This window comes from Apostichopus japonicus, chromosome 1 (assembly GCF_037975245.1).
Source record: "Apostichopus japonicus isolate 1M-3 chromosome 1, ASM3797524v1, whole genome shotgun sequence".
NCBI classification, from domain to species: domain Eukaryota; kingdom Metazoa; phylum Echinodermata; class Holothuroidea; order Aspidochirotida; family Stichopodidae; genus Apostichopus; species Apostichopus japonicus.
The window spans coordinates 9,107,102-9,119,894 of record NC_092561.1 but is presented as its reverse complement, the minus strand read 5'-3'; the positions used below and the strand labels follow the sequence as shown (position 1 = coordinate 9,119,894).

The 12,793-nt window shown below is 36.6% G+C and overlaps 1 protein-coding gene across 1 annotated transcript in view; it reads left to right on the top strand.

Moving 5' to 3' along the window:
- The first annotated feature begins 4,042 nt into the window (after positions 1-4,042).
- Positions 4,043-12,793, top strand: part of LOC139966720 (E3 ubiquitin-protein ligase MYLIP-like) — a 48,681-nt gene continuing 39,930 nt past the window's right edge. The window contains exon 1 of the mRNA XM_071970030.1: positions 4,043-4,275. Coding sequence (XP_071826131.1) covers positions 4,189-4,275 — 87 coding nt within the window. The 5' untranslated portion in view covers positions 4,043-4,188. The remainder of the gene's footprint in view (positions 4,276-12,793) is intronic.

Here is a 12,793-nt window from a genome sequence, read left to right as displayed (position 1 = left end):
GCCATAGGCCCTAGTGTAATACGAGTAATGTACAAGCAATGCGAGAATTTTACGTTCAGACTGGTTTCTGTAATTACATGCATGGCTATTCTCTCTCGTTTTACGATCCACAAATTCGATTTCATTATGCCAGCTCTCCTAATCATAGGCATGGCAGTTTCAGTCGCACATATAGTTATCCTAATTCCTAGTTATTGTATGCCTAGGCTATGCCTAGCCTAGAAAAGTATCACTTTTAGTTTAATGTAAAAGGGTGGGCTAGCCTCTAGGCATCACGTAAAGCCCTAATCCTTAGTTAAGCCCGAAGCATAAGTTAAGCCTGGGCTTAGTTAGACCTGGACCATTCCTTCTATTACTACAACTGTTATAGCACATTACATAATATGGCACAGTATAAGGCCCAATTAAACTAGGTCTAAGGAAAACAAAGTAGCCTAGTCCTAAACTAGTTAGGCTAGGTCTATACTCATTGGCAACTTGTGGGTTGTGTACACATACAGGCCTAATTATATAGACCCTTTTTAGTATGCCATAAACAAGTGCCCAAATGGTTAAATGATCTTGGTTTGTGTTAATTGTCAGCATTGGCCTAGCCTTTTTAGGCTAACATGAATTCAGCCTAATTTTTTCTTCTTCAAAAGTATAGCCTAGGCCTTGGTTTAATTTGGATGCAGTCAACTATCATTTATCAAAGTTGCATCAGTACCTCCTTATTCCCTTAATTGACACCCACATTGATGATTGAAGTTAAAAAAAATCTTTTTAAATTATCTTTAGACAGTAAATTTTAACTCCCTGAATTTCAGGACTTTTTTACAAATCAAAGGTGACATGTGCTCTGAAGAAAAACTCCTAACATAAAAAGCCACAGTTAGCAGACTGTGATAATGACAAACCTGGTGAGTGACTACTAGACTGAAATCCAGTTCCTGCAACCACAGCAATAAAGTCTTTGTTTTAATCAATGCACTTGTGTGTTTGAAACTTTCAAATGGACACTCAATGGCAGTTGGTTAAGATATAAGATTTTACCTTCATCATGGAGAGTTGAAGGGAATCTGCCTCATCATCTGAATAATGGACTCAAGGATAGCAACAAATCATGATTGGATAATGATTTTGAGCAAGTAAATATCTGGCAATTTGAAAGTTTGTATTATTTTTTTACATATTATTTAAACTGTTTAGCTCACACACAAGCAAATGATCAAGTGACAACAACCGATGCAGTATATTTAAAGGTATTGAAGACTTGCCCTAAACCGCTCTCTGAAAAAGTTTACTTTCCGTTGCTTGCAAGTGAAGTTTTTTTTGTGTCGCTACAAAATGCAGACAGTAATGAAACCTGATACCTTGTTATCTTTTATCTAGACCTGAGATGTCCACGCTGCTATGTGCACTGTGTTGTGGGTATTGACTGTGATGTTTGTATTGACTGTACACTAATGTCTATTTACAGATGGTAGCAAGCTGTATGTGTATTTTCTGGGATCAATGGTGGTGTCTAACACTTCTGTTACACCGCATTCGAAACTAGGTCAGATAACCGGCATGAGACGTTTCTTTGTGCGGGAGTCTCCACACCCTTTAAGGAGAAGTATTTATATCCCATTAATAGAGAAAGAATTATGTTTCAATTGGTAGCATGCAACTTAAAATTTTGCAAACATTAGATACAATCAAACAATAACAAGGTTCATTTACAAGGTAATCTACTGCCCTTTATTTCACATTAGTCTGTCATATTAGAAGGTCACAGCTTTCAATAATTATACAAACAAATTCCCTTGATGGGTGCTTCGTTAGATTCCTGCAATTTTCAAGTTTATCAATGTAATAAGTTCTGAATGTGGCAATGTGGAGAAGCTTTGGGATAATCTGTGGATAAGACTGCCAGACTATCAACAAGATTCCACATCCATGCAACTCCAACTGCTTCCTTCACCTCCTTGCAGATGTACCACATGTCCAAAAAAAAGTCAGCATTGGTTAATGTAATTAAAATCTGGCTTCCTCCTGAGCTGGCAAATACACATGAATTGTCAAGTACAGAGGTCAGTGTGAAACCACTGAAAGATCTTCTCAGCTTTCAAGAAAACAAAGACTTGAAGCCAAATTGACAGAGGCCACACTGATACCATTCCACTCTCATAAGATGAAGGTATCACACACACTTCATTTTGCTTCTGCGATGCAGTGCCTGGTAGACTGTGAGGGTCACCCAATGGATGTTTTAACAACTGCCTGGTTTATAGAGCTCTGCAACAGATAATTCATCCTAATGTCTAGTCGTCATCCTGTCATGGCCTTGAGCAAGTTGAACCCACTTCAACACATAGCAGCTATTGAATTCTTGTCTAGGTACTGTCAAATCCACATCACCATCATTGCTGGTTCCAGCTGCGCTGACCATGATAAAAGAGTACAATGAGGGTTTTTTAATTCACCCAACAGAGCTTGCATTCCAGTACCTTTGGGCAGCTGAAAAGATATTCAGAAATTGTTATATATGAGTGTGTTTGTATGCATGCATATGTGTGATTTTCTTGCTTTACAGAACAGCTCCATTTTGATAAGCTATGTAACGTGGAAACCTGCAAATCATATGTTTGAAATAGGACAGGCTGAAACGATTCTTAAATGAAAAGCTTAACGACTTCTTGCATTTTTATACATCACTGTTCAGGTAAGGCCAGTAAGGGCAGTATGAAGAATAAGTAACAATTAATAATTATCATTATGGCCATTTGCTGTCTGCACTCTGCATAATAACAAACTGAATGATGTCATCAGCCCTGTGCTCAGTTGACAACACTGACAAGAAGGCACACTATGTCAGTGTGATCCATGAAACCTTATTAAGGACATGACCGTATAGTATATGTTAATGGAAAATACATAAGCTACAACATACACCAGTATTCAGTTGTTGCAGGTTTTTTTTTTCTCGACAGACCCATTCAATCTGTTGCACCTACTATAGCCTAGTACTACATTCCTGAGAAATTAACACCACAATATCAGTCTTAGGTTTGCCCACAGACTCCCAACTATTGCTAACTCCTACACTCAAGTATATAGTTTAGTTTAGTAGAAAAAAAGACCAGGAGAGACATTCAAGTCCCCATTAAGGACCCTAAGGCTATATGAGAGGAATAAAACCGAGGACATCAAATGTCATACCCAATTACAGTACAATGCTTAATGTACTCATCCAAAGTATTCTTAAACCCATTCACACTACTTGCAATTCAACCTTCTCAGGCAAACCATTCCATCCATTCACAACCCTTGTATAAGTTGTATTAGACTGAAGAGAAAAAGTTATGCCGAATATTAATCCTACTATGTAACTTCTGGAGTTTAATACAATGACCTCTGGTACAACTACTTTTTGGCAAACCTGAAAAGATCAGTGAAGCATAAATTGTCATTTTATGTGTAGGCCTACTTTATTTAATTGAAGGATCTATGAATGTAGGCCTGATGCTATAGTTGTGCGTCTGTAATCTAGCCTAGCCAGGACTGTGATGTGTGCTTTTCGTTTGTATGACTAAAGTAGGACTAGTAGTATGAGGCGTAAAATAAAACAAGTGTAATGACAGGTTTTCAGCTAGTTTTCTATGCATTTCAGGTGTGAAGATAAACGTAAATGTCATTAACTAACGCATACTCTAATTCATTACCTGATATCCATTTTGTTCCTCGTATGCCTGTCAAAATCTGACATTCTGAGTCGCTTCGTTTGTTCGCAACGAGCAAAGCTGCTATATATTGTGTGTGGTGTTTTTCGTGTTTCGCGCAACTGGTAACGACAACTGGACCTATTTTGATGCCCATGGTTTGCGTGTGACGTCACAAATCGCCAGTTGGCCAAACTCTCTCTATATACGGCTCTGGTGAGTCAGTGACTCCAATGACAACAAAAACGCAACAGACGAAATTCCTTCAGTGTATGCACTGCGTACTAACCAACGTAGTGTACACAAATTAAAGGCACGTACGGACTATTTACAGCACTTACACCATACGATTACTACCACTGGAATAGTAGTACAACTTCACTGAGGACTTTGCGTGGTATCATGAAAACTTTCAACTTTTCCAAAGAGGTAGAAAGTTGAAGTTCTTTTTAATGAAGAAGATTAAAATCAAAATCAAACTGGAGGTTGAGGGTTTGTGTTGATCATGTGGTGTTTTGTCAGCGAATGTCCTTTAGTGGTTCGTGAATATCACATCCCAAAGAAGTCTCGCGGCCAACTTCTTCTCGATCGAGTGAGTACAGCCTTAAGTTCTGTATCGTGTATTTCTATTATTATTGAGTAGCCAACTGGCCCGTATTCGTTGCTACAATTTTTTTTTAATATTATGTGTGACTATAAAGTATAAGCGAGTTCAACAAGAGGGTAGAAGCTGGTCCAAAACAAGTGTTTGGCAAAGTTAAATGTGGGTGTATTCCTAAGGCGTTTCAAGCTTCACTGGCCTCGCAGTGTGATAGCAACAATTCCAGTAGGCTTATAGCCTACTGATGCCTGGTTGGATCATTGGCCCTTACCTAACTGAGTTATACTTAAATGCAGTTCGCAGTTAGGTGTAATTAAGTTAGGCCAAACCTCACTAACTTAGGTCATAATCTCATATTATTATAAGCCTTAGAAGTTATTTAAGGCCTCTAAGGGCCTAAAGTAAAGCCGGCCAAACGTACATAGGCCTATGTGTGCTGTAGTCTTGCAGTAATTCTGCTTCGGTGTTAAGCAGAGCCCATTTCACAAAGGCCTAAGCTATTTCAAATGTTCCATCAACTTATCAAGGCATACCAAAAATTGCAATTAATTGGAGGTGGCTGATAAGAATATATGCATGCCTAGTTATGGTGTGTGTTGTAATATTACATTTGCATTGGAAAACACTAAATAGGCCAAGTCTAGCCAAGGTTTACATAATAGTTAATACTAATCGCTAGATCAAAGCGGAACTTCATTACCACGTGGTGCAGCTAGACCAATGCCTGGTTCAATTGCTATGTTTACAGCATTTTTGAGCGGTAGCATACGGTAAATAAGAACTGAATAGTATCCGGTCGTTTCTACTAACTTCAGGGATAGAGTGCGACACAGAGATGCTTGTAGGGGTTGTACTGTCATCAGGGCAAATTTGTAATGGTAGTTGGTGGTCCGAGATGACCAAATTTCTGTTCAGAAAACAAAATATCTGCTGACGAGTTTTTCCGTTGGATGACTAGTTGGTTACATCAAATTCAAATTTCATTGTAACTAAATAGGGGCCTACCCCCAAACTGTTAATTGATCAATTAAACACTATTAGTTCCAAAGTTGGTGGTCTGTGAACACCAACTTACACAAGTTTCTCTCCTACAGTGTACATCCTTCTGTGGTCGTTTTTATTTTACTACATTTGTTCGGAAACCAAATTTGCTGTTCGACTGGTTGTCTGAGCTTGGACAACCAGAGAAATTCCTTGAAACTTTACCCTGTTCACTATAGGCTGTCTAGCATACTAATAAAGAACAAGGCCTAACTTGACATTGTTTAGCCAGTGCATGTGCAAATGACCTGTAGCTTTCCCATTTTCTATACAGGGAATAAATGATATGGTATCCCATTGCAAAATGCTTGCTTAATTGTCCTATGGTTGCTATGTACAAATGCAGAAACACATAACAGTTTAGTGAACAGGAACCATGGTGTTATATAAGAGATAATCTTCCGTAGCCTTTTGCTTTCGATATTGCAGTCGATATTCACAAAGTGTACGGATTCCCTGATTCTAATTTCATGTATTGGTTTTTCCACCAGAAGATGAACACAAAGAACTTTCAAAACATCAACAACCCAACTTTTAAACCCTCAATTATTTCTGGCTATATCACTTTGTTACCTTAGAATATATATACTATATAGCTCAAATGGATAAATTGCAAAATGTGTTGAGTCAAAAATAATGTTGTGTTGAGTATTATTAAATAGTACTGTCACTTTGTTGCTAGCATGTACATGGTATGAACACAGTGAACAGTGCTGTTAGTTTAGTTCTGTTATTTGTAAACTTTTGTATCTGTTTTGTGCTGAAATTGGGAGGGTCTTAAGAGGACTTTCCTTTCTTGGAGCCTGTCAAGAATCAGCACTATTGTACAGCACCCTAGAATAATCTTTTACCATGGAAACTTGAGAGTGAAAGCATGAACTGTGTTATAATAGTAATAATAATAATAATAAATGAGACTTATATAGCGCCAAATCAGTAGATAAAAGTCACTGCTCAAGGCGCTTTACGTTCAGAGAAAGCAGATTAATTTACAAAAGAACTAGTGAAAAGATGGGTCTTTTAAGTAGACTTTTGAATGTAGAAAGTTTATAGCATGTTGGAATGTGATCTGGTAACTTGTTCCAGAGATAAGAGCCAGAGTATTCGAAGCTTCTGTAACCATAGGTCTACAATATGGCATAAAATACAATACTGGGTAGCAAAAGTATGACATGCACCTCCACATGTATGAAATGCCACTGGGCAAAGAAAACCATTTTCTTGTATTTTTTATTTTCATGATGGTGTAAAAACCTGCAGAAAACTAGGATAGTTTAGTTTGTAACCTTTAAGCACATTTCCAAGGCATTTTTATTTGAAAAGCCCAAAACTAACGTACGTAACATGTGGTCAAATATGTATCTGAAATAGTATGCAAGAAAACTGCTATTTACCAAATAGTTATGTGGAAGCGTTGATCCAATGGTCAATCAAATTTCAGGAGCAATCTCTCTTTTCTCTGTACATCAGGTTAATGAGAAATTGACTGTCTGAATGTGGTATTGTGGGACACCGTTATGTACGTCACATAAAAGTTAGCAAAAATGACTCCAAAACGTGAAATTGTCTAACTTATTGGGCTGAATAGTGTATTCATATAATAGCTTTCATCATCGGAAGCAAACTAAAGTGTGCATTGTGCAAACCATGAAGATATTGTGAAGGAAGTATATGCACCAGTTTAATCATATGTGTAACATACATAACTAAAGACACCGAAGTGAGAAAAAAAAAACCAAACCATTTAAATGTTTGGCACAAAAAGCAATAAGGACATCTGGTAATATTTCTACCTAAATGCAAGCTATTAGAAATCAAACTTGATTCAAAATTTGGCAGATTTGAGCTTTTTTGAATTTTGATGTGACGTACGTAACATGGTGTCTTCCCCAGGATACCAAGATGAAAGTACCCCCATATTGATCATGTGCCGCAAGAGCGTAAAGATGTCGTCGTAAAATAGTAATAAGGATGAAATAGCTTTACTTTGATAGTAATTTATGGGCTGAGACCGAACAGAATGTTATTATATAGCCCACGAAAAAAGTGGGTCTAATGTACATAGTGACAGGACATTAAACCACACTACCAACTAAACATGTCGTGTGGGAACATCACATGCATATGAAAATCATGAAACATTCATAATACTGATATTAACACCCATGAAAGCTTCAAAATAAATAAAGTAGAACTCTGTTATGAGTTAGTGTTACTGTAGGCACATTTTAGGTTCATAAACTGTTGGACGCTGCAACATTACATTTGTCACGTTTTTTATTTTAATATTCCCAAAATTTTAGTAGGAAAAAGCCATTTGTGATTAAAGCAATTTCAATTACTTACCATGAAAGAGTTTGATTGGGGAAGAATGAATTACAACCCCTATTTGTCATAAAAGTCACATTTTGGTGATTTGTGAGCGGTTTTTATCCATAAAATTCCACTTTTCCAAAAGTCCTTAAAGTTGTCTCTATCATATCTATGTACACAGTTACCCACAATGATGTAATAGTATTGAGCAATAACCACCAGGAAAACATTTTTCTATAATTTGTCTTTAAATGTTTCACTTAAAATTCCCTCTAGTATTGGAGAATTACCCATATATTGGTTTACGGTTTCACTTCCTATTCACATGATGGTTTTAACAGACCGGTTCCCTAAAACAGGCTTCTTGGCTGAAGTAAGACTCCCCCCCCCCCCCCCCCCGTTAGCTATTTGCAGGACTTGCTCATCACTTACTTAAATTGTTACCATAGAAATGTGAGAGTGAAAGCAATGACTGTAATAGGTTTAGATTTCACTTCCTCTTCATAATGATCATGGTTTTAACAGATCAGTTCCATGAAATTGGCTTCTTGGCTGAAGGAAGACTTTTCCCCCTTAATTTGAGTTGCTCAACACTTCCTTAATTTTAACATGGAAATGAGAGAGTAAAAGCAATAACTGTATATTTTGGTGTACGTTTCACATCCTTATGGTCCTGTTACATCATGGTTTTACCAGATCAGTTCCATAAACAGGCATCTTCCAGAACATGTAAAAATGTGCAATACTGTGAACAGTTTCAAATCAGCTCTCAAAACGTATCTTTTCACCAAAGCATATGATATAATTGTTATTATTATGTTAAGCGGTACAAGAATTATTTCATAGTTTGTTTGGTGCTATATAAAAATGATGTATTATTATTATTTATTTTTCTTGGCTGAAACGAAGACTTTCTTTCTTAGTTGTGTGGAGGACTTGCTCATCATTTAGCATAGATCTTAATTACTTTTACAGCTCACCACGGGTTGAATTTACAGATCTGGTAATATTGCAGAAAAATGCTGCGCAAAGTAGACGATTCAGTTGCTATCAAAAAACTAGCAAAAATGTAAAAGCGGTACACATGCTGTACTGTGTAACCAGAGTATTTTCAATTATGAAATGAGAAATTTGACTCAAGCATACCAAACTTATTTGAATTTACCTGGATGTATTACAATAGATATAATGGTTGAAATTCTGTTGACAGTAATACTGGTTATTTCTAGAATATTTGTAGAACTCTTCTGTGGTGAGAATTTCTATCCATAATAGCCATAAAATTTGTCAAAATTACTAGTATTGGACAGCAATGTTGTTTTCTGGAGCCGTAGTGTTTTGTAAAGGCAATAGGAATCTATGCAATGGTGATGGCGTGTGTGTGTGTATGTTTGTATACATGTATGTGACACCTGCTCGTAACTCAAAAAGTTAATGGTGGATCAACTTCATAAGTTTGGTATGTGGGTCCATCTTACTGAGTACAGTAAAAGAGGCGTAAGTTCAATGGTCATTTGGGTTCATCAGAGGTCAAAGTGTGAAAACTTTGTGAACACAATAACTTAAAAGTACATCTTTGTTGAACTCCATACATAGTATACAGATCTAGCTTGTTGAGTACAAGAACAATATTGAAATAGGTGGAGGTCAAAGGTCATTTGCGGTCAACATTTAAGGGAAAGTCTGAAAATCTTGTAAACATGATAACACAAGAAGTACATCTTTCTTGAACTACATGCTTAGTACGTAGATCCAGCTTGTTGAGTGCAAAAATGCTATTGAAATTGGTAGAGGTCAAAGGTCACATAAGGTCAACATACATCAAAGTCTGGAAACCTTCTAAACATACTGTAATAACTCCAAAATTAAAGCTACAATTAATCTGTGGATTCTCCGTTTTCTTTTGGTGAACATAGTTTGGTCAAATTCAGTTCAGTTATTTTTGTGAAGGGGCTCTATAGGTCTTCAATGAAACATACCTATCATCCAGGTAATGAAATCTGCTTCAGAGTTCATGTACTTTTGCTTTAAGCATGCTCTTAAACCTCCTATCAGTTTTCATCCTCTGAGCATCAAGGGGTCAACAGGTTATCTCAATTTGTGGAACAACTGGGCCATTTTCTCCAAAATATTTCAGTGTATAAACAATGTAATGTCACTCTGAACAATTATTAAATGGATTTGGTAGCTCAAAATTGGTAAAATGTGTCAATATTTCACACCTATAGGAAGACTGTCATGACTCTTCCTGGAAATTGAAATATTTTGGTTTAAAATGTTATACTGCAAAAACCTTACCAGTGAATGACATGGTTGATGCCCACAAGGGATTGCTACAAATTTTTTCTGGTTCTCACTTAATTCTTGGACAAATATAACTCGATCACTTGCTCTGCATTTAGTCAGAAAGCTATTTTGGCACAAGTTTTGAAACCTTAACGGGGAATTCCTAACACACTGAAATAAGGGGGAATAATAAAGTGATAACATTTAGCAATTTCTTTGCTTAGATTACTGGTAACCCATAGTAACTTGCAGAATTTATAGGAGAGACTCATATACACTAATACTGTATGTTCTTGTAAAATTGATTAAAGACAAATATACAGATTTTGAACAAAGCAAGACCTGTTCCAGAAAGTGTATAGAAATGAAAAAGTTTGGGACCAACATCAAATATTGACAGACAGTGTTTGTGAATTTAATTAATGTTTGTCGAGATGTCGAAATAAGTTTACCGTGGATTATTTAAAGCAAAATAAAATAAAACTGTTAGCAAACTGCTTATCCACTAGAGAGCCTGTGTAAGAGAATGTGTAAAAGTAAGTTGCAGATCTGCATCTTCGTCAATGTAATAGATAACAGTTGCGTTAAAGATAATTGGCATTGCACCCCACAATCTCCCCCTCCTCAAAAAAGGGGGAAAAAATGCTAGAAGCACAAATAATGGTCGCTCTTGGTCTTCAAGCATTTTACCGCCATGTACCTCAGAGAGCGTTTGTTCCTCTCTCAGACAAGAAATTGTGATCCTTTTTTAAAACTGTTGGTAAATTTTAGCATGCTAGGTGTGGGTGCAATAATGACACCTATATAATAAGGTGACCATATTTGCCTGACTGGAATCAGGGACATTTCTTGCGTGACTGATATGTGAAAATTTTCAAGTGACTAAGGTGCTTAGCTGTAAAAATGGTGATACTTAGAAGCACTTTTTAAATCAATTTTATTTTCAAAAATGTAGCTTTTTCTTAGATGAAATTTACTTACTTTACGAAAGAGTGCTAGGCTAGATCGATCTAGCATATTTTAACAGTGTTTCCACTTTACACTGGCCCACCTGAAATACTGGTTAGTTCCGTTCTGCGACTGCACACTTGACTAAATTTTGTTTTTACAATTATTTTACTAACAATGTGGGATATTGTCGAAATTCCTGAACATTTTGATGAATCGGGGACATTTTCGGGACACTTGTTCATCGGGGACAGCATACTGTAATCGGGGACTGTCCCGAAAATCGGGGACGTCTGGTCACCTTACTATATATACCACTGGCACTTCAGTGAAAGACCACTAGCTATGATTATGGCAACTCAGCCCTGCATGTGCAGGTTTACAACACAGACACATCTATAGTGTTAATCCAGATTACTCTGTTTACTGTTCAGTATCTACTAGCATATATCACCACTCATGAACTGAAATGTCCACAGGTGAACAATAGAGCCTATTGTACTCTGTTGCATTCATCTGTGTGCTGTGGATTTGAATTGTAATATGGTAGGTCTTAAGAGGATGATGTAACCAGGAACAATAAATAATAGCTCCTTTCCTTGGAAGCTCAGGTCTGACACTTAAAATGTGCAGATTTAGTCTGGTACACCAGCTGTGATTTATAAGGATAGGAAGATTGGATATTAAAGCAGTACGGAGGTGTTGGAAGGTTGTTTAATATTCCAAGGTGCAACAATTAATAGCAGATTTTGAGGTGTTGAATTTGATAAACGGTTAGATAGATACCATTTGGTACCAAATAAAGGGGGGGGAGGAAAGGGGGGAGGAACGAAGTCAATGAAGTCCACAATTGTGAATTGTGTCTAGTTGAAGTCTATATTGGGACCTAAAATTGTCAATTTTGGTGTGTACCATATGGTTCAATATTCAGAGACAAAACTATAAAACAATAAATAAATCCACTTGGCTCTGTGCCAAAAGTCAGGGAATACTTGGAAAGCTTGGAAAAACTATATATGGAACAATATAAAAAAGCTGCTTCAAAGGCCATATGTATTGCCTCTAAATGCTTTAGCAACTGCTATAAAATAGTTTCCCCCAAAAATATTCAAAATCAAAATCGCTGTACTGGAGATTCTGACTCAACTTCCTTCTTGACAATAAAACGAATGAAGTGAATGCACAGTTGATAAATTAATTACTTATGTTCCCTCGTTAAGCGTTGTCAAGTTGTAGATCTACAGTAGCCCAGCAATCAATCAAATTTGATAACTCATATCCTAATTTTTTCTCCATATATATGACAATATGAGATACATGTACTACCTGTACATAGTGTAAAATCTTTCCATAAAAAAGGCCATTTTTGTTTTGAAATTAAATACCTGCCGATGGGAAGGAAAATGCTTTGAAAGTGGGCAGCTGTTTGCTAGTTGAATAATATCTGTTGGAGGGTGCCTCAGTTCTAGCACAATTGTAATCTTGTATTGAACAAAACAATGTGGGCTCAAATGGTTCAAATCAATAAAGAAGATTAAAGCAAAATATTATTGATAATTAATTCATCTCACTAACCTGTCTCCTCACCACATCAGCACTTAGTAATTCTACCCAATTCATCCTCCCGCATTTCAGATAATTTCTATCAGGCATCCTCCAGCCAGTCTCTTCAATAGGATATTTAAAATTATTCCTTCATAGTTACTGTTTTGTTAATTACTACATTAAATCGGTTATGATCTCATAAATTCACTCTCGCCCGTAAGCTATTGACTTTTAATTCAAGGCTGATTAACCAAATCATGACAGATTCAGAAATCTCCGAAGGGCATCAAAAATTCATGTCACAATCGCCAAGGAAAGAAGAAGAAAAAAGGAAGCTTTTTTTTCATAGTTAAGGAAAATAGAGGTGGAAGTTGAA